This window comes from Labeo rohita, unplaced genomic scaffold, assembly GCF_022985175.1.
Source record: "Labeo rohita strain BAU-BD-2019 unplaced genomic scaffold, IGBB_LRoh.1.0 scaffold_1198, whole genome shotgun sequence".
Lineage (NCBI taxonomy): Eukaryota > Metazoa > Chordata > Actinopteri > Cypriniformes > Cyprinidae > Labeo > Labeo rohita.
Window position 1 is genome coordinate 1 of NW_026127338.1, and position 23206 is coordinate 23206.

The following is a 23206-nucleotide window of genomic DNA, read 5'->3' on the forward strand; positions in this document are numbered from 1 at the left end:
ATTTATTTTTTCAGAATTTTATTACTGTTTAACTCATTATTACAAGAAACTTTCTCAATATAATGAGATACTAAGTCATAATTATGAGAAAGTTTCTCATAATTATGACTTACCGTTTTTTTTTTTTTTTTTTTTTTTTTTTTTTAACAGTGGAGGGAACGGGCTTCCATAAAAACCAACACAACAGTGTTAAAATGTATAGTATCACAAACTTTTTTGCAAAAGTGGGTCACGATGAGTTATTTGCCATCTGACTATTTCTATGGTCACGCATTGATGGATTATAGAGATGTTTGTACTGGCGTACCTGTTCAGCCAAAACAGATTTAAAATTTTTCGTGAGCAATGTGGTGACACACGAACAGTTCATTCGAGATGCCGTGCACACCACCACGCGAAATGGGTGATTTCACAAACCCAACAGAACTTGCGGACGCGTATAAATCAGTCTTTACGTTGCACAGATTTAGGAGCTAGTTTTAGCGCTAAACGCTTTGTGAAACACTCTTAGAGCAAAAACTTAGCAGTCCTAAATTTAGGACTGACACGCCCATTATTTTTAAGATTTTCTCCTAAATCGGCAAGTTATGAGCTACTTTTAGCTATTGAACGGCAATGTAGATAATAAAAGGATAAAATGTCTTTGTGAATGCTGTCTGTGCGCGATGCATTCGAAAGAAGTTTATCATTAATAAATATTACGTAAGTACATCAAATAAAATAGGCCTACAAGATATTTTTATCCAATATTTGTCACACACAGGCATAAATACAATCAAAACTTCTGTCAAAACTTTATTGGCATAATTGCCGTTTACAGTATTTGCAAAATATAGCAAATAGTAGCAATTTCTTAACTCAAAATAAAATATTAATAAATCTATCTCTGATAATCCCGGGTTACTATGGTCACGCAGGTTTGTTTACGCATTAAACTCGTGGCCACGGGATGTTGTTCCCTCATCATAGCATCTCGTGGCCACGACATAATATCACGTTCCCACGAGTTGATATCTCGTGGCCACGACAAACTTAAGTAAACCGAAGGTGTCCCCTCCCGGTCACCGTACGGTCACCGTGGACTATAACAGCAAAGGTCTTACAAAATGTAATTTTTAATTGCATTTATTTATTTATTTTATTTAATAAATAAAGGGTAAACACTGTTGCGAAATTTCCAGAAAGATTAGCAGCACTGATGAGAGATGAACACGGGCTTCCCTTCAAACTGGAGCTGAAGGTGTTTGATATCTACAGTCTGTGTTGATCATGGAGAGATGAGGTTTGTTTGTATTCCTCAATCTTGATGGACAATGTTAAATGTACATCCATCCATGTTGAAGTTGTGTGTGAATAACAGATGAAAGAATCAGATTAACCAGACAATAAATTACTGGTGAGACTTGATCAATGAGTCTGTTATAAAAATGTTCCTGTTTAGTACTGATGATTTTCCTGCTGGACAAAAACTTACAGACTCTGAATCATTCAAAGCTCTAGTTAAACTATATTATATAAATAAATAGTAAATAAAATCTGAAATCAGTGCAGTCACTGTGACTCTGACTGACTGACGGAGGTTTTTGTATCGACTCTTTATCACTGTGTGAACACCCAAGTTTGCTGCTCTTTATCACTGTGTAAACTCTGACAGTAATAATCTCCTGTATCTTCAGTCTGGACTCCACTGATGGTCAGAGTGAAATCACTGTCAGATCCACTGCCACTGAATCTAGATGGAGTTCCAGTGTAACGGCTTGATGTACGATATATGAGGAGTTTAGGAGCTTCTCCAGGTTTCTGTAAGTACCAGGTCAAATAATCACCACTATACACTCTACTGCTGACTTTACAGTTTATTCTGACTTCTTGTCCTTGAGCTGCTGTTATTGATGGACTCTGAGTAACAGTGTACTGTCCTCTACACTCTGAAAGAAAGAGAAAAAAGACAAGAATTAAAATGTATATTTCACATTTTAAAACAATTACTGTAATTGTTGTTATAAAAGTTTTACTACAAACCTTGAGCAAACAGTGTGAGTGTCCAGATGAGGATGATGATGTTGTTCATTGTTGTTGTTTTGTCTTGTGTGATGATGAAGATTCTGTTCTGTTCTGCTCTCAGTCATGAAGTGTTAAACTCACAGCACTATAAACACTCTCATGCAAAGTGTCTCTCTATGTAAATGATCTTCATACACAGAACAGGCAGCTGTCAGTCTCAGACCACATGAATGCATTTCATATTCTACAAAACAACAGATGTTAAATACTTTGTGATGTTAGACACAGTGTTTTTATTATATACTGTTTTTGTGTTAAAGTGCAGCTTGATTAGATACTTCACAGTGTTACAGTTTTTTTTTTATTTTTATTAGAGTGGAAAAAGACTAATGTGTTCTCAGAATTGCAAGTTTATAGACTATCTCACAATTCTGACTTTAACTGCATGTTATAAACTCGCCATTATGAGGAAAAAAGTCAATTGTGAGATATAAACTTGCAATTCTGATTTTTTTTTTTTTTTTCTCAGAATTGTGATATTGCAAATAGTCAGAATTTTTAAATATTTGTATTCATTGGTTGAAACCCTTTTAAATATTTGTATTCAGTGGTGGAAACAGCTTTCATAAATTTTGAACAACATATATAATTAATAATATATTTTCTTTTATGGAAATATTTAAAGTTTTGGAATTAGAAAAGAAAGGTTTTGTTGGGATTTTTTTTTTTTTTTTTTGCATTTCAGATAATTATTTTTTTTCTTCACCAAACAACTGAATAATTTTCTTTTTTCTTTAACTGAATAAAATAATGTTTTGAAAAGTTGTTTTGACACAGTAAGTCCTTGAATTTCATTCACATTTCTCAAATCTCTGTGTATGAAGCAGCAACAGGCTGCAGAGGTTTGTCTTCCACATGTGGTGTTATTATAACTACGAGCGAATGAGACGCGGCGCTGATTTCTACCTGCTTCAGTCCAACTCCACTTATGTGAACAGCTGGTCTGCTCTCCAGAGTCTGGTCATCATCACTGCCGGATACCTGCAGCTCTACTTCCTCAAGAGACTCTTCAAAACCAAACCAGCAGAGGGAGACAAACCCCGCTGTTAACATCAACACTAAACCTGTCTCTTACTTCACAATACAGACCTACATGGCTATTTTAAACACTTTTATGTCCCAAGATTGAATTTATAATAAACACTGACTTCATCATGAATTTGTTGTTGCTTTTCAAATGCCTTTTTATGTATACTTTCAATGTTACAATATAGGATGTATCATAACAATAGGAATTATTACTTTCAAAATTATGATAATCCAAACAAACAGAGAAACAAACTACTACAATACACTCTGATTTATATTATTCTGACTTTCCAATGGTTTTTCCCCAATAAAAAGAGGAAAAACAAGGAAAATATCACTTGTGAGCAGAATATTTTAATTGTGTGTCATTTCCAGTGAAGCTGTAATTTTATTGAATTACGAGTGTGAAAATGTTATTTGCTTGTGCAACTCAAAAAACATCTTTTCCACCAGTCACAGATTGATACTTAACACAGTACAACATTTGAGATGTGGCAGAATTTACACTGTGGAAAGGGAAAAAAAATGACGAATGAAATTTTAATGTTCAAAACATACAAAAGGAGATCTTATGCTGATCACATTTTGTGTAATTCTGGATTGAAAGGACATGAGGACTCTGACTGCTGTTTCCCTCACATGTATCATCAGCTTTCGTTGGACTTTTTGTGGTGCAACATTTTAAATGATGAATTAAATACATTCATTGTGATGTTGTGTAAAAAAACACATCGAAGATCCAGAAAGAGACTCACAAATCAGCACAACATGTTGGACTGAATGAGACTGTTATAACAAATAACCTCCATCAGCAGCTGCAGTTTCTCTCATCTGTATCAGTGCAGTCACTGTGACTCTGACTGATGGAGGTTTTTGTACGACTCTTTATCACTGTGTGAACACTGGACCACTGTGTACACTCTGACAGTAATAATCTCCTGCATCTTCAGTCTGGACTCCACTGATGGTCAGAGTAAAATCTTTTCCAGTATATCTTGTTCCACTGCCACTGAATCTAGATGGAGTTCCTGACTGGAGGCTGTTTATATAATATATGAGGAGTTTAGGAGCTTGTCCAGGTTTCTGCTGATACCAGGCTAAGTAGTCATCATTTATTCCTACATCTATATTACACTCTATTGTAGCGGTTTGACCCTGTTGGACAGTTTTAACTTCAGGTTGAGTCAGAGTGATTCCTCTGGATTCTGAAGAAGAGAAAAAAAGTCACTTTGTTTGTAAACCGACTTTATAACAAAATATTGGTATATTAAAATGGTTAAAAAAACAACAATAGCTTATTATTCATATCAAAATGTAATATCCCACCTTGAATAAAAGCTGCAATGGTCCAGATGAGGATGATGATGTTGTTCATTGTTGTTGTTTTGTCTTGTGTGATGATGAAGATTCTGTTCTGTTCTGCTCTCAGTCATGAAGTGTTAAACTCACAGCACTATAAACACTCTCATGCAAAGTGTCTCTCTATGTAAATGATCTTCATACACAGAACAGGCAGCTGTCAGTCTCAGACCACAGATGAATTTTTTCAGTCACGTTCATAATCTATAAAACATTAGAAACTTTAATACTTTGTGATGAATGTGAGCTATTGAAAACAGACAGACACTCTCTACAATGTTTTTTTGTTCTTGTTTCAACCTAAAAATGAACCCCAAATCTATTCTTAATCAGCTTGTATGTTATTCATATATTCATACTTATTTTTCACACATTATATTTTATTCATAATTGAGTTGTATTTAAGAAGTACATATATAAGTACATATTATTATATAAAGTACACAATTACACAATTAAATATTTAACATTTATTTTAAAACGAATGAAAAAGAAAACATTAAAAAGGTGTCTCAAACATACTGACTTAAATATAACAGGTCTTACAAAATGTACTTTTTAATTGTATTTATTTATTTTTATTTAAATATAATTTAAATTAAATTATATTTCCACAAAGATCAGCAGCACTGATGAGAGATGAACACGGGCTTCCCTTCAAACTGGAGCTGAAGGTGTTTGATATCTACAGTCTGTGTTGATTATGGAGAGATGAGGTTTGTTTGTATTCCTCAATCTTGATGGACAATGTTAAATGTAATACATCCATCCATGTTGAAGTTGTGTGTGAATAACAGATGAAAGAATCAGATTAACCAGACAATAAATTACTGGTGAGACTTGATCAGTGAGTCTGTTATACTGTTACTGGAAACATTGTGGCAGCAAGATTTGCATGAACAAGTGGCAAAACATCTTTTTTTTTTTTTTCCCTTAGAGTGAAATCTAGTACCGTTACCAAAAAGAAGTATAATTCAAGTTTATTTTATTGAATATACTTAAGTAAAGTTCAAGTATATTTTTTTAGTATACTTTACGTAGTAAGTATACAAATATCAGCATACTAGTAGTATACTTTTCAGTGTACTACTTTAATACTCCTTGGGACTAAATTGGCCCAATTTCTAGTATGTAAAAGTATACTTTAAGTAAAACAGTAGTAAACTTTGAGTACACAGCTAGTTTACATCTATGTTTTCAGTTTGTCCTGCAACTATACTAAAAGTAAACTTATAGGTATACTGATAGTTTACTAATTAAATACTTGTAGTAGCATTTTTAGTCCACTTTGAAGTACAGTCTTAGTAAACTACAAGTTTAGTCATGTTTTTTTAAGTGAACTTTAAATCATACTTTAAGTATACTACTATGTCCCTATTTAGGGACAAATTTATTAATTTGTATGTATTTTGTTATATGAATAAGCAAACATACAAATCATTATGAATAACTTAGTCTAATATTTAGGAAATGTTGTCTTTGTTTGTAAAGCATTTTACAAGATTAAGATATCCAGAGAATGGATATAAGTAATTGAAAGTATCTAGGCCTCAAAACTAGATACACAATCCTCAAGAACAGTGGCAATCAGCACATATTAAAAAGATGAGGTCTTTACATCACAGTACAACAAATAACTAACAATAATGACAAAACAACAACAAAAAAAGTTTAAATGAAGTCAGCAAACAGCAAACCAATAATCCTGTAACAGTAACTGGATATTTTTTTTTATGCTGCAATGCATGCTGGGAACTTACAAAGCCTTACAATTTTAACAATATGAAATTATTTGTTCAGACAAATGTGTTTGACTAGTTGGGACAACTGTTACGGTAAAGTTTATTATTTAATTAAATTATCTTTTTTTTCCCGGAGTTATGCATGTATGGTGTGTGCGTGTATTAATTAATATTTTTCTTTTTTTTTTCTCTTTGGATAACTCCGCCCTTCACCTACGCCCAATTCGGTGGAGAGCTGTCGGCTTATAAGCGGAAGTGGCGTTGGGGTTTGGGGGGGAAGTGGTGTGGCTCGTTTTCTAGCGCGTGGCAGATCTGGTTTTTCCTTGAGCTCCGTGTGAGCATGGCCCGTACTTGTTGAGCCTCGTGTGCACTTGTGGTATACTGCGGCCTTGTAAAAGGCTTGAGAATGAAGAGGTCTGTACGTGTCTTATTCGGCCACCCGCTGAGGAGTCATGCCGTATTGTTTTGCGTTGTGTTTGATTGTTGTTGATCTATGTTTGTGTGTTTATTTGATTTGTTCGATTTGCTTTTTGTTATTTTTGTAAGTTGTTAATTTTTTTTTTATGTTGCCATTATTTACGTGACACCTGGAATTTTGATTCTTAATAAATAAGAGAATTGATTTGTGTCCTGCTTTATGTTGCTTAACCCCTCTGCTAACGAGCCTCTTTGAAATCTGGGGTTGTAACATAAATGGGGGCTCGTCCAGGATTTTAAATTTCGTTTAACAAATAATAGATTATAGTTCGAGAGTCTGGGATGAGCGAATTAGTTAGAGTGAACCAACAGGCTGAGCTTTGCGCCAGTTCTGTCGTCGGTTCACTGTTTATTATTTTGGTTTGTTATTTTAGTTTGTTATTTTTGGAGGTATTCCGGGGAAGGGGAAATCTCTTAATCGGTACCCTCTGAAGACTAGCTGAGTTTAGCTAGGCTTCTGGTAAGGTAGGTAGGACCGGGCTGTGTGTCTGTTTTTTGTTTTTTTTTTCTTTCTTTGCTCATTTGTTTCTTTATTATGGCAACTTTTGATTTAAATCAATTCATAGATCAACCTAGTGTTGAGATGTTAGAGGACTGTCGTAAGAACGATTTATTGTTGATCGCTCAGCACTATGATATTTCTATTATTAAAACACAGCGCAAAGCTGAGATCAAAGCATTTATCACTGCGGCACTTCGTGAGAAAGGCATTGTTCCTGCTACGGAGGATGTTCAAGTTCCGGAAGTAGTGGCAGATACAGAAGGTTTCTCCCGAGTGCCGGTCGTTGACCCGACCACTCCAGCGAATGTGGCTGTGGGTGGGGTGGGTCCACCTTTTTCCCTGCCTAAATTCAAACCAGTTTCTCTTTCTTCTGGGGCAACACCTGAAATTCGTTCAGATTGGCGTTTAAAGCTTCGTTTAGCGTGTTTACAACTCGAAGCGCAGGACCGAGCTCAAGCCAGACAAGATGATTTATAACATCAGATGTGTAATGTATCGAATAGATGCGGACATGAAAGTGCGTATGAGACAGTTGGAATTACAGGCTGCTGCTGGTCCAAATAACGTGAGTATGGTTTCGAATAATTCTGTTACGGTTGATAATGAGGCTGATTCAGCAGTTGTTCCGTCAATAAATTTTGATGTTGCAAAGAATATTGCATTAGTGCCATCTTTTCATGAGAAAGAAGTAGAGGCTTATTTCCAAGCTTTTGAGCGGATTGCGACCGTTTTGAAGTGGCCAAATGAAGTATGGGCTTTAATGCTTCAATGCAAGTTAACAGGTAAGGCGCAGGAAGTTTGCGCATCACTTTCTGTTGAGGAGAGCACTGGGTATGAAGCCATTAAAACTGCGATCTTGCGGGCATATGAGTTGGTACCTGAGCATTATCGACAGCGTTTTCGTACGGCGAAGAAATCAACGTCTCAAACTTATGTTGAGTTTGCTCGTGAGAAAAGCATTTTGTTTGATCGCTGGGTAAAAGTGTGTAAGGTTACGGATTTTAATTCTTTGCGAGAACTGATGATGAGTTTAAGAACTGTGTTCCCGAACGTACTGTGTTATATTTGAACGAACAAAAAGTCAGCTCTGTGCAACAGGCGGCTGTATTAGCGGACGAGTATATTTTAATGCACAAATCGGCGTTTGTTAAGCGTACGTGTTATCAAGACAGGATGATGAGAAATTTCCTGATGGTAATAGGTGGGTTCCTTCCAGCACCAAGTCTCGAAAAGAATGTAGCTATTGTCATAAATTGGGACATGTGATGTCCGAATGCCGTAACCTTAAACGAAAGCAAGAACGACAGGAAACCGTGCAACCGCGAGGTTCTGTTTTAGTAAACACGTTTCCATCTGTTTCTATTCCCGAGCCTGACCCTTGTTTTAAGCCTTTTATTTTCGACGGGTTCGTATCATTGAATGAGGGATTAAATGGTAGGGAATCCGTACGGATCTTGCGTGATACTGGGGGATCTCAGTCCTTTATTTTATCAGATACGTTAGATTTCTGTGCATCCACTGCGTGTGAGACGAGCACGATTGTGCAGGGCATTGAGATGGGGTTTGTAACTGTCCCGTTGCACCGCGTATGGGTAATGTCTGAATTGGCGTCTGGATGTTTTAAGGTAGCTGTTCGCTCATCTTTACCAGTTAAAGGAATTGATTTCATTATGGGGAATGATATTGCTGGTGGTAAAGTGATGCCGGCTGTGCAAGTGACCGATGTTCCTTGTAGCGCGCAGATTGATTTAGTCGCGGAAACTTTGCCAGGAGTTTTTTCTAGTAGTGTCGTTACGACTCGAGCACAAACAAAAGCTGATCAAAAGAGTAACTGTCTTCACGACGCTATTTTTTCCCAGATTTTAGGAAATGATTCATTACCTGAATCTGTGGATAAAGATCCAACGACGGTGGCGTCTGTTCGTTTTGATCTGGGTTCCGATTTACAAGTTTCTCGCGAAGCTTTAATTGATGCGCAGTTAAGCGATTCCACCTTGCAAAAATGTTGAGCGAGTGCAGAGATTAGTTCGCCGTCACTGTGTAATCAACATTTCTTTTACAAGGACACTGTGTTAATGCGGAAATGGAACCATACGCCAAGGGGTAAGCAAGACGATGAGGTTGAGTGGGTTTATCAGATAGTGGTCCCTCAAAAATTTCGGCAGTCTGTGTTACGTTTGGCACATGACCATCTTTGGTCCGGTCATCTCGGAATTAATAAAACTTATCAAAGGGTGCTTAAGCATTTCTTTTGGCCGGGGTTGAAATCGGACATTGCCAGATATTGTAAGTCCTGTCACGTCTGCCAGGTTAGTGGGAAGCCCAATCAATCTGTGCCTCCAGCTCCTCTCTGTCCTATACCTGCTGTGGGTGAACCGTTCGAGCGCGTGCTAGTCGATTGCGTGGGTCCTCTTCCCCGTGCCAAGTCTGGTGCCAAGTACCTGTTGACTATGATGTGCGCTTCTACTCGGTTTCCAGAAGTGATTCCTTTAAGGAATATAACCGCCAAGTCTGTTGTAAAAGCTTTAATGAAATTCTTCACAACTTTTGGGTTGCCTAAAATTGTCCAATCCGATCAGGGCTCAAATTTTTTATCTCGTGTGTTTAGGAACTCGTTAAAGGCGTTGAGAGTTTCTCATGTCGTGTCGAGCGCGTTCCATCCGGAATCCCAGGGTGCTCTGGAGCGTTGGCACCAAACCCTAAAATCAGCGCTTAGGAAGTTTTGTGCTGAGACTGGGGACGAGTGGGACGAGGGAGTTCCTTTTGTTTTATTCGCAATGCGGGAAGCACGACAGGATTCGTTGGGTTTTAGCCCATCAGAATTGGTGTTCGGCCATGAGGTTCGGGGACCAATGAAAATGTTAAAGGAGGAATTTTTGGGTACCAGTTCTTCCGAAAAGACTAACGTCATTGATCTAGTCTCTCGTATCCGCGAACGTCTGCGAAAAGCTTGTACTTTTGCCAAGGAAGCTCTTTCCTCTTCACAGCAGAAGATGAAGCGCATCTATGACAGAAAGGCAGTGGTGCGTAACTTTCTGCCGGGTGACAAAGTTTTGATTTTAATTCCTACTCTGGGGTCTGCCTTAGCTGTACGCTTTTCGGGTCCCTATTTAGTCAAGAGCAAGGTTGGCGAGATGGGTTACGTCATTCATACCCCCGAGCGAAGGAGGAAGACTCGTTTTTGTCATGTCAATGTGATAAAGCCATATTTTGGTCGTACTGATGTGAATAGTGTCAGTGTTCTGGTGTGTGAACAAATGACTGAATCCGAGGAGCGGGTGTCTTTGTTAACTCACACATTACCTGTTGAGGTGGAGGATGACTTGACCGTGTCGAGTGAGGTTTTAAACGGGGGGCGAATGGGAAATTCGGAACTGTTACTGACTTTGCCATCTCAACTCTCTTATTTGTCACACGACCAGGCGCGGGATATACAGCATTTGTTAGGGAGTTTCCCAGATTTGTTTAGCGATGTGCCTCGTGGTACAACTATTCTTGCGCATGATATTAATGTGGGAGATTCGTTACCAATTAAACAGCATGCCTATCGCTGCTCGGTAGGTAAGAGGGAGGCGTTGAAGAGTGAAGTTGACTACCTTTTGCGAAATGGTTTTGCCGTCCCAAGTAGCAGCCCGTGGAGCTCGCCATGCGTTTTAGTGCCGAAAGCTGATGGAACGTTCCGTTTTTGCACAGATTTTCGAAAGATAAATTCCGTTACGGTGCCTGATGCATTTCCACTTCCTCGCATTGATGACTGCATTGATAACATCGGCGCTGCGAAGTACATCACAAAATTAGACCTTTTAAAAGGTTATTGGCAGGTGCCTTTAACCGAGCGCGGCTCTGCAATCTCTGCGTTTGTGACTCCGGACGCGTTTCTCCAGTATACATGGATGGCCTTCGGTTTACGAAATGCGCTGGCTACTTTTCAACGTTTAATGTCCATGGTATTGGGCAATGTTCCTCATTGCAGTGTTTACTTGGATGACGTAGTTATCTATTCGCTTACTTGGGCTGACCATCTGTCAACTCTTTCGGATGTTTTCCGCCGTTTATCCGCTGCATCTCTTACGTTGAACCTTCAAAAATGTGAGTTTGCTAAAGCTTCTGTCACCTATCTAGGAAAACAAGTGGGAAATGGTTTGGTGAAGCCGTTAGATCTCAAGATCTCTGCTATACTGGAGTACCCCATGCCTACTACGCGACGAGAACTCCGAAGGTTCCTTGGTATGGTGGGATACTACCGGTGTTTTTGTAAGAATTTTTCAAGTGTTGTGGCACCATTAACGAAATTGCGTAGCCCGAAGGTTGAATTTTGTTGGACTGATGATTGCCATCAGGCTTTTCATTCTGCCAAGTCTCTCCTTTGTAGTGCTCCGGTCCTCTCTGCTCCAGACGTGTCCCGTGCGTTCCAGTTGGAGGTGGACGCTAGTGCCGTGGGAGCGGGAGCTGTTCTTCTCCAGGAGGGTGCTGACGGAGTGGCGCATCCTGTATCGTACTTTTCTGCTAAGTTTAATCGTCATCAATTAAACTATTCCACCATTGAGAAAGAAACGTTAGCACTACTGTTGGCACTAAGGCACTTCGAAGTTTATGTTGGGGGAAGTTTATTTCCTGTTATCGTCCATACAGATCACAACCCGTTAGTTTTCCTTAGTAAAATGTACAATCATAATCAGCGCTTAATGCGATGGGCTTTAATGGTGCAACCATACAATTTGGAGATTCGTCACAAAAGGGGAACTGAAAATGTGGTGGCAGATGCACTGTCATGTTTTTATGTTTGAAAATTGATTTTATAGAATCAGTTTTTTTTTCCTTTGTGTCTTCATTAGGAAACAAAAGATGGAAAAGTAAAAACTGTTACTATCTTTAGGAGGGGAAGTGTTACGGTAAAGTTTATTATTTAATTAAATTATCTTTTTTTTCCCGGAGTTATGCATGTATGGTGTTGTTCGTGTGTGCGTGTATTAATTAATATTTTTCTTTTTTTTTTCTCTTTGGATAACTCCGCCCTTCACCTACGCCCAATTCGGTGGAGAGCTGTTGGCTTATAAGCGGAAGTGGCGTTGGGGTTTGGGGGGAAGTGGTGTGGCTCGTTTTCTAGCGCGTGGCAGATCTGGTTTTTCCTTGAGCTCCGTGTGAGCATGGCCCGTACTTGTTGAGCCTCGTGTGCAATTGTGGTATACTGCGGCCTTGTAAAAGGCTTGAGAATGAAGAGGTCTGTACGTGTCTTATTCGGCCACCCGCTGAGGAGTCATGCCGTATTGTTTTGCGTTGTGTTTGATTGTTGTTGATCTATGTTTGTGTGTTTATTTGATTTGTTCGATTTGCTTTTTGTTATTTTTGTAAGTTGTTAATTTTTATTTATGTTGCCATTATTTACGTGACACCTGGAATTTTGATTCTTAATAAATAAGAGAATTGATTTGCTTAAGTAGTGTGTCCTGCTTTATGTTGCTTAACCCCTCTGCTAACGAGCCTCTTTGAAATCTGGGGTTGTAACACAACATTTGCGGTAATATGGTTGATCTGACAAGGGTTTTTATATAGTTTCAAGAAATACAATATGATTATATTATTTTTCTAGGTATTGTCAAACCCTCTGCTACTTCTCAATTCATCACCAGATGTCACACTCACCTGAACTCTGATTGTTCTCAGGTGTTTCTCATCAGTCTAATTAGACTGGCCTATTTAAACCCTGACTGTTTGTTCCCTCAGTGTGAAGTTTTGTTTTTCACACTGCTTTTCTGAGTGGTCTGTTTTGGATTATTCTCTTGGTTTTATGGCTCTGGACATTATAACCTTTGCATTCTGATCTTGCATGGACACTGAATGTTGTTTGCCTCTCTGCCTGATGCTTCACAACAATGTTATATAAATAAATAGTGAATAAAAGCTGAAATGTGTTATACACTGTGTCATAAACTGCTATAGTTACATTTAAGAATACCTGTAATAACTAGATAAAAAAGTTTGAAAGACAAAGTCCTGTTTAAAAACAAATAGTTTGGTCAGATGTTCTAGATGTTTGCTAAGGTGTTGCCAGTTAGTTGCTAGGATATTCTGGGTGGTTGCTAAACTCTTGCTATGCAGTTGCTGGGGTGTTGCTAGATTATATGGTTGATAGTGTGTTCTGGGTGATTGCAGACAATCCCACCTCTGTTAATAACACATCAAACAGTGTTTCCAAAACTGATCCAGTTCAGTGCTTTGAAATTATTGTATTTCTTTCTAATGTTAGAAAATTAACATTAAATCATCAACATTAACATCTTAAGCTTGCACTAAAACATGATTTATACCATCTTAGTAATTTAATAGAGCCGCATGTCTTATTGATGGGAATGCAATATTTGTAAACACAACTGTGTGACTATAAATCCCCAAAAACTATGCATGGGGGCTTGCTTTGGTGTTGCCACCCCTCATAGGCCCCATGCCACCCCTTTGCCACCCTAACATTTTTTTTCTAGATCCGCCCCTGTATACTGTAGGAAACTCCATGATAAAAAAGGCCAAATGTCATCTCAGATCAGTGACGAGACCAGAAATCTCCAAGTGGATGAACCTTGGTGAAACAGGGTGGACCTGTGTCTCATTTTAAAGCTATTATTTAACAGTAACTGTTTTAGTATCACCATCTGAACAAAACACTTCACTAAAAAGAGTAGGACTTTAGGTACATATTGGGCTGTTTATGACAAACAGATTCTCTGGAATAAAGCAAATTTTTCCAAAGCTACATATAAGAGAAAGAGGACTGTTTAGGACAAAGTAATTCAACAGAATAAACTTATGAATGAATACTCATCACCACATATGAGAAACAGAGATGACAGAATGTAGACACATCTGTTTTGTTATCCTTTATTGTTTGTACAATTTTGTTTGTGCAATGTTCAGAAATAGTTTGAATTAAATGTTACAAAAAGTCTCATTTTATTATTAATAAGCCACACTGTCTGTGTGCAGTGAACAGGTTTTTGGTGGTCATATTGAAGCCCGGTGGTGTCTCTAGCAGTGACTGTGATGTGGTCGCTGTTCATGATCTACAAACTCCATCTTTCCCAGCTCCCTTTCATGAAAAACTTCCTCTCTCTCCACCTCAGCCCCACAAAACCACACTGCTGGTGTTAGTGAAATACTGGACGAGACTTCAGAACCTTTTCTTTCATGATTTTATGCAGGTCTCCATTACAATGTTAGATACAGTTATTCTTCCAGTTCTACTCTGGTCCTGCATTGATACAACACAAAAATGACAAGACTTGTGTAATGTGAGCAGTAGTGATTCATGTAGTCATAGAGTTGTGTTGTGAAGGCTCAATCTGGAATTTGTCAAGGCCAGAGCAAAATTTTAATGATGGCAAACAGTCCAGATCCTGATGAAACAAAACGTCCTCAAACCATCAGACTAACAACTGTGTTTGACTGCTGCTATGAGGTTCTTCTTATGAACTGAAGTGTTTGATTTTTGCTAAACATAATAGCAGGAACATCCAGTTTCTTTCTTTTTCTTCTTCTTTTTTTTTTTTTTTTTTTTTTTTTAACATGAAATGTGTTTTTGGTCTCATAGTCTGACTCCATGCTGCTGCACAGGCACCATATACAGTGTGTGTTTTGGTTCTTTTGTATTTGAATTTTTAAATATAATAAATTTTAATTCAGTGTTTGACTGTAATGCTGTGGACAACAAATGATATTTTGTGATGTTGAATATCAAACTTTTATTCTGTTTAGCATCTCTAGTGGTTATACTAACCGCTACACAAGTCAAAGTCCACGTTGTACAAACCAGATTCGCACAGTTAACCAACTATTAACTACAACATTTGGCTGAATAAACTCCTAATTTGCTGCTTATTAATAGTTATGAGGTGGATAAAGGGATCTAAAATATGGTCATGCAGAAAAAGGCATTAATATGTGCATTACTAGTACCAATAAACAGTCAATATGATAGTAACATGCAAGCTAATTTATTTATTTATTTTTTTGACTGCAATGCTTGTTGAGTGTTGTTTAGTGTTTAACCTAACCAGTACACTGTAAAAAAAAAAAAAAAACATTTGTTGAGTCAGCTTAAAATAATTTGTAACCTGGCTGCCTTTAAATTAAGTTCAGTCAACTCAATAAAAAAATTGAAATGTTAAATTATACTAAGTGACAACTTAGATATTTGAGTTGAATCAACTTAAAATTTTAAGGCAGCTGGGTTATTTACCGATCTGTTAAGTTTAGCAAACACAAATATCTAAGTTGTTACTTAGTACAACTTAACATTTCAAGTTGAATAAACTTATTTTAGTTGACTGAACTTAAAATTTTAAGGCAGCAGGGTAACAAATTATTTTAAGCTGACTCAACAAATTGTGTTTTTTATTTTTTACAGTGTACAGACTGAATTTATTATTAGATCGTGTTCTGCATTGCAATATAGTGATCTACAGACAAGAGTGATTGAGTTGATTCACACCCATCAGCAGCTGCAGTTTCTCTCATCTGTATCAGTGCAGTCACTGTGACTCTGACTGACGGAGGTTTTTGTACGACTCTTTATCACTGTGTGAACACACAGCTACTAGGACAGTGTAAACTCTGACAGTAATAATCTCCTGTATCTTCAGTCTGGACTCCACTGATGGTCAGAGTAAAATCTCGTCCAGTACTTGCTGTTCCACTGCCACTGAATCTAGATGGAGTTCCTGACTGGAGGCTGTTTATATAATATATGAGGAGTTTAGGAGCTTGTCCAGGTTTCTGCTGATACCAGGCTAAGTAGCTGCTATATATTCCTACATCTATATTACACTCTATTGTAGCGGTTTGACCCTGTTGGACAGTTTTAACTTCCGGTTGAGTCAGAGTGATTCCTCTGGATTCTGAAGAAGAGAAAATAAAGTCAGTTTGTTAACAGAAAAATATTGGTATATTGAAATAGTAAAAACAACAATAGCATATTATTCATATCAAAATGTAATATCCCACCTTGAATAAAAGCTGCAATGGTCCAGATGAGGATGATGATGTTGTTCATTGTTGTTGTTTTGTCGTGTGTGATGATGAAGATTCTGTTCTGTTCTGCTCTCAGTCATGAAGTGTTAAACTCACAGCACTATAAACACTCTCATGCAAAGTGTCTCTCTATGTAAATGATCTTCATACACAGAACAGGCAGCTGTCAGTCTCAGACCACAGATGAATTTATTTAGTCATGTTTGTAATTTATAAAACATTAGAAGCTTTAATACTTTGTTGACAAATGTGAGCTATTGGAAATAACATTTCTTTAAAAAAAATAAAAATAAAACTGAAGTGGAAGCAGATTTCTTAACTACTTATTTCAAACATATTGACATGAACATAGTAGCAAAGGTCTAACAAAATGTAAATTTCTATTTCATTTATTTAAAAATAAGAGCAAACACTGTTGAGAGATTTCAACAAAGATCAGCAGCACTGATGTGAGAGATGAACACATTCAAACTGGAGCCGGAGCTGAAGGTGTTTGATATCTACAGTCTGTGTTGATTATGGAGTGATGAGGTTTGTTCGTTTTCATTAATATTGATTGACAGTGTTAAATGTAGTACATCCATCCATGTTGAAGTAGTGCGTAAATATCAGATGAAAGAATCAGATTAACCAGACAATAAGTGAGACTTGATCATGAGTCAGTGAGTCTATTAATAATGTGCTTGTTTAGTACTGATGATTTTCCTGCTTGACAAAAACTTACTCTGAATCTTCAAGCGCTCCAGTCAAATCTAGACATCACAAAATTATAAAGAAAAGCGAAACCTTGGAAAACTGTTACTGGTAACATTGTGGCAGCTTGTGGCACATTGTGGCAAGTTTTGCATGATCAAACACCAAAACATATTTTTCCTCCCTAGAAAGTGTGAAACCTAGTAAGTGAAATACAGTATTATATTTCCTTGGTACTGTTACACCCTCTGCCACTTCTCAACTCCACCACCAGAGGTCACACTCATCTGAACTCTGATGTGTTTGTTCTCAGGTGTTTCTCATCAGTCTAATTGACCATATGCACTGAGCCTTCTTTAGAACTTCCTCATAATGATAATCCAGCTCGTAAATTTCCTGTGTAGCTCATTTCATATGTGTTATATATAGGTGAGGACTATTGAGACTACTCGCCTGCCTCGGTCTTATCAGAAACTTAGAAAAAAAAATAAATAAAATAATTGCTTGGTCCTCTTAGACAAACAAAAACTTTTCTTCGAATTGTGAATGGATTATGTAGAGAAAATGACACAAAATAACACAGCTCATATACAGAAACTAATAGTTTTATATTCACAAATATAATTTTTCAGTAACATTTTTCATTGTTTAACATTCTGTGATAACTTAATGATTTAAATGTTTAATCTTTAAAGGAAAACTAAGTCATTTTAGTGGATATTTCACTGATTCTTAATACAGTGCTTTGACACACATCAGCATGAACCTTTATGAAAAATAATTTTATTCAAGTGTGCTATTAGTATACTTCTTAAAAATATAAAAGTGTATTTTTTGTCTACTTTTTATGCACTTCTCAGAAATGGGCTTCATTTACTTCTCAGAAATATACTTAAAATGACATTTAAGTATGCTTGACTTATACTTAGAAAAAGTCTAAATATATTTGAGCTATACTTGTGCTCCTAGAATCTGTGTTTTTATTGTTATACAGTAGGGTGAACTATTACAGATCTTCTGTATAGAAATCCAAAAAAAAAAAAAAAAAAAAAAAAAAAAAAAAAAACAGATGCTTCCACATGTAATCTAACAGGATCATCACACATAAAACAGCATCAAAAGTGTGTAACGTTACCAGACAAAATGTTGACCAATAAAAAGGTAATAATGACTTTCAAGCTTTGGGGTGTTGATCAACTCCATCTACCCTTTTATTATACCAGTCTAAAACTAATTCATAGTCTTTTTTTCAGTTTTTTGTTCAAAATGTTGTTTATTTCTTTTTTTATTATTATTAATGAAACTTACCTACATTCAGGTGTTTTAAAAATAATGCATACAGTTAGAATAAAATGTTTTTGTTCTGGTTTTGTTCAGTTTTCTTTTGGTGTTTTGTATGTTCAGATATTCATATAACAAAATATATACAAATGAATACCTAGATAAGGACATAGTAGTATACTTGAAGTATAATGTAAATGCACTTACAGAAAACGTACAAGTATACTTAAAGTATAAAACTACTAAACTAGTAGTTTACTGAGACTGTACTTCAAAGTGGACTAAAAATGCTACAAGTATTTAATTAGTAAACTTTCAGTATACCTATAAGTTCACTTTTAGTAAAGTTGCAGTACAAACTAAAAACGCCAATGTAAACTAGTTGTGTACTCTAAGTTTACTACTGTTTTACTTCAAATATACTTTTATATACAAGAAAATGGGACAATTTGGTCCCAAGGAGTATTGAAATAGTAAACATACAAGTATAATATTAGTACACTGACATTTGTATAATTACTACATAAAGTATACTGACAATATACTTGAACTTTACTTAAGTGTACTTAATAATATAAACTTGAAGTATACTGCCTTTTGGTAAGGGAATGCAGCATCTCACAGAAATCACCGTATAAATATTCTCTTCACAGGTGTATTTCCCACCTATTTATTCTGCAGCCAGCAGTGTCTGATAATAGGGGAATTACTGAGATAAAGTTGAGGAATATCAAAGTCATTTCACTCATCCATCTTTGAAACACCTCTCAGGTAGGGCTGCTCGATTCAGAATTTTTTTGGAATCGAGTCTGATTCTAATTTCTTGTTCTGGAATCAATAGGATTCAATTCCAAGAATTGATTCCTCACTGTGTTTTTTTTTTTTTTTTTAAATAAATATTCAGTTCTTGTTTTTAAGATTGGAGGAATGTAATTTTGCCATAACAGCAGGATATAAAAGTCGTAGAAAGAAGCCTTCTCATAATATCAAGGTTTATTTGTAAAAATTACGCTGCATTGAAGAGTAAGACATGAAGTGTCTAAAAGTGTCTAAATGATTACTTTAACTGTATGCGTTATGCGTAATGAATTGTACACAGAAAAAAACAAAAAAAAACAAAACCTAATTTTAACAACAACACTGATATAAAAGCTTGTGGTTTATCTGTCAGTCAGATGCGCTCTCGGCCACTAATGTGTGCTCTCTGCGTGTTCTTTCAGAATTATTATTGGCTGATAGAAAGGCTGAAAAAGAAAAAATTAAGATGTAAATTAGATAAAGACCCTCGATCATATCATGATCTATTCTGTTGTGCAGCACTCAAAAATGTGGACAACATAAGCCGGTTTCACTGTAAAATAACCCTTGATGGGATCCGAAGGTTGGAATCGACTCTCTATTCCCAAAACCTCAGAATCGATTCTTTTTGGAATCAATTCTCACCCTTACCAAAGGTATTTTATTAAGTATACTTAAGTAAAGTTCAAGTCTATTTAAGTATACTTTATGGAGTAAGTATACAAATATCAGTGTACTTGTAGTATACTTGTATGTTTACTATTTCAATACTCCTTGGGACTAAATTGGTTCATTTTCTAGTATATAAAAGTGTACTTCAAGTATAACAGTAGTAAACTTTGAGTACACAATTATTTACATCTAAGTTTTTAGTTTGTACTGCAACTATACTAAAAGTGAACTTATAGGTATACTGATAGTTTACTAATTAAATACTTGTAACATTTTTAGTACACTTTGAAATATAGTCTCAGTAAACTAGTTTAGTATTTTCATACTGCAAGTATACTCGTACGTTTTCTCTAAGTGAGCTTTACATCATATTTTAAGTATACTACTATGTCCCTATTTACATATTATTTTTGTACATATTTTGTTATATGAATATCTGAACATACAAAAGATCGAAAGACCTTTTTTTTTTAATAAACACCTGAATGTGGGTAAGTTTCATAAATAAAAAAATAAAAAAATCATTGTGACGAGTCGGCTGCCTCCCCCCCTAATTGTCAGCTTCACCCCGTCGGTAATCGCCGCCCTTCACCAGGCTCCCGACGGGAGTGGGCGTGTGGGAGGAGGAGGGGCGCTGAAACATCCAGGTCTGGCGGCGTGTGATGAGGCACACCTGATGTGAATGAAGCCTCATCACTGCCGCTGTTAAAATGCCGAGTGCGCCTCTCCTCAGGAGACCGGTCTCTTCCCCGTGCATGCATGCTGGTGTCCTCGTGGGTCCAGGAAGGGTGCGTAAAGGGACGAGCGCCGCCGATAGGAAGGACGAGCTGCCGGACCCACGGTCCGGATGTGAGCTGCATGGAAATGGCTGCGGGCCAGGATGCCGGGCCTTCTCACCCGCCTGAGGAAGTGCCGCCGCTAAGGAATGGATGAAGCCGCTAAAGGAAGCCGCTACCCGCCACGTTGCCGCGGACCCCGGCGGGGAGCAAGTGCGGCCGCCGGACTCCGCCCCTTACCTGGACCCTTCCCTTCTGAACACTGCCCCTCCTTCACGGATTCCCTTCACGTCGAGGACACCAGATCCTCCATTTATTTTGGACACTTTTTCCCCCTTTTTGGACACTTTCTGTTTATTGTTTAATAAAAGCCTCTCCGAGGCCTGACGTCACGCCCACTGTGTCTGTCGCTTTGCTCCGCACCCGTGACAATCATATTTTGAACAAAACGCTGAAACGCCGAAACCCACCCTGCGAGGGAGCGAATTAAATGGCCCAAGATGGGCGACACCAAGGAATGGGACCAACTAGACCAAGATCTCGACAAAGTGCTAGAAGCCACACTAGCAGGGACAGCTGAGCAGAAAGTCAACACTCTCACAACAACGTACAATCTGGCAAGGGAGTGGTTCGGATTGGAGGATAAGAAGGTGAACATCAGAGCTGTACACCAACCAAGCAGAAGAGAAAGGGAAATCCACCACTTAAGGGAAGAAATCAAGACGCTTAATAAGCAGTTTAAAAGATCCACGGTTTACGAAAGGGAAGGCATCAAGGACCTGACGAGTCAACTCCGAGAACGTCTCTGCAGACTCCGAAGAGCAGAAAGTACTCGGAAAAGAAGGAAGGATAGGGAGAACAAAAGATCTCAGTTCACCAAAGACCCCTTCCGATTCACCAGAACACTGCTGGGTGAAGCAAAGTCTGGAAGGCTGACTAGCCCCAGAGAAGTCGTGGAGGCATTCTTGAGAGAAACTCACAATGACATCTTCAGAAATCAGGTCCTGGAGGCCAACCCAAACATCGTCAGTATTGATACACCTGTAAAGGAGCTCAACATCAGCGAACCATCCTGGAAGGAAATCCAAGAGGTGGTGAAGAAGGCTAGGTCAGGTTCTGCCCCCGGCCCAAGCGGTATACCCTATAAGGTATATAAGAAGTGTCCAATGCTCCTCCGGAGGCTATGGAAGCTGTTCCAGAGGATCTGGAAGAAGGGCAACATTCCATCGTGTTGGAAAAAGGCAGAAGGTTGCTTTGTACCAAAAGAAGAGAACTCCTCAACCATAAACCAATTCAGAACAATCTCACTGTTAAGTGTAGAATGCAAGATTTTCTTCTCCGTACTGGCTAAGAGGATGACCTCATACATGACTGAGAATGGATACATCGACACTGCTATCCAGAAAGGGGGGATCCCGGGCTTCTCTGGATGTCTGGAACACACTGGGGTTCTCAGTCAGATGATCCGGGAGACCAAGGCCAGCAATGGCAACCTGACCGTTGTTTGGCTGGACTTGTGATCTGTGGGCTATTGCCTACAGATCAATCCCTCACGCCCTCATCCATGCAGCTCTAGACCATTACCTCATACCTCAGCACATCTAGGGAATAATCATCAGTTACTTTGGCGGAATCCAGCTACGATTCAAGACAGGCCACTTCACCACCCAGTGGCAAAACCTGGCAAAAGGGATCGTAACTGGCTGTACAATCTCCCCCATCCTCTTCATCATGGGAATGAACCTCATAATAGCAGCTGCTGGGAAGGAAGCCCGAGGCCCAAAAATGCAATCAGGTATCCGACAACCCCCGATAAGAGGTTACATGGACAACCTTACTGTGACGACCACAACCCATGTGGAGGCGAGGTGGGTACTAACTGTTCTGGACCGCATGGCAACGTGGGCCAGAATGAGGTTTAAGCCAAAGAAATCCAGGTACATGGTAATCAGGAAAGGTAAACTGACAAAAAGAGTCACGCTGCATCTGCAAGGGGAGGTGATTCCATCGTTAAAGGAAAATCCAATTAAGTTCCTCGGGAAGTGGTTTGATGATTCACTTACCGACAGGAACAACATCAGCAGTACAGAGAAGCAGACAGAGGAATGGCTGAGGAAGATCGAAAAATCAGGGCTCCCGGGAAGTTTCCAACATGGATTGCTGCCAAGACTCATGTGGCTGTTAACGGTGTATGAAGTTCCCATGACAAGTGTTGAAAGAGTGGAGAGAAAGATCAACAAGTACCTCCGGAGGTGGTTGGGAATCCCTCCAAGCTTCACTTCAGTAGGCCTTTATATAAGATCAGGGCAGCTCCCTCTGTCATCCGTGGTGGAGGAATTCAAGGTAGCAAAGTGCAGAGTCATAATGACATACAGAGACTCCCAGGATGAACAAGTCAGGCAGGCAGGTATCCTTACAAGATCAGGACACAAGTGGGCAGCTGACTCATCTGTTGCACAAGCTGAAAGTATGTTGAAGCTACGTGACATCAGGGGAACGCCATGCACAGGAAGACAGGGTCTTGGAACTTCCCATATCCAGCAATGGGGGAAGGCTGGATCCAAGGATAGAAGGGCCATGATCTAGGAGGAGGTACGGAACCTGGAGGAGGAAGGACGAAGGGTTAGGGCAGTGGAGCTAGCGTCCCAGGGAGCATGGACCAAGTGGGACTTACCCAAGAGGAAGGTCACGTGGGGAGATCTGCGGAGATTGGAACCGTTCCGCATCTCATTCTTGTTAAGATCGGTGTATGACACACTCCCAACTCCAACAAACTTGCACAAGTGGGGCTT

At 38.4% G+C, this 23206-nt stretch overlaps 1 pseudogene and 3 gene segments (V, D, J or C); 1 reads left to right on the plus strand and 3 right to left on the minus strand.

The window, feature by feature from the left end:
* Window positions 1–1599: 1599 nt before the first annotated feature.
* LOC127157757 (immunoglobulin kappa variable 1-39-like) lies at window positions 1600–2181 on the minus strand. The segment is given in 2 exon segments: window positions 1600–1928; window positions 2023–2181. Coding segments are annotated over 2 exon segments (378 nt in total).
* A 1766-nt stretch (window positions 2182–3947) lies between these two features.
* On the minus strand, window positions 3948–4554 carry LOC127157756 (Ig kappa chain V region 3381-like). The segment is given in 2 exon segments: window positions 3948–4298; window positions 4420–4554. Coding segments are annotated over 2 exon segments (366 nt in total).
* An 11158-nt stretch (window positions 4555–15712) lies between these two features.
* LOC127157755 (immunoglobulin kappa variable 1-9-like) lies at window positions 15713–16356 on the minus strand. The segment is given in 2 exon segments: window positions 15713–16061; window positions 16168–16356. Coding segments are annotated over 2 exon segments (372 nt in total).
* Window positions 16357–20914: 4558 nt separating this feature from the next.
* Window positions 20915–22019, plus strand: LOC127157758 (uncharacterized; annotated as a pseudogene).
* The last annotated feature ends 1187 nt before the right edge of the window (window positions 22020–23206 follow it).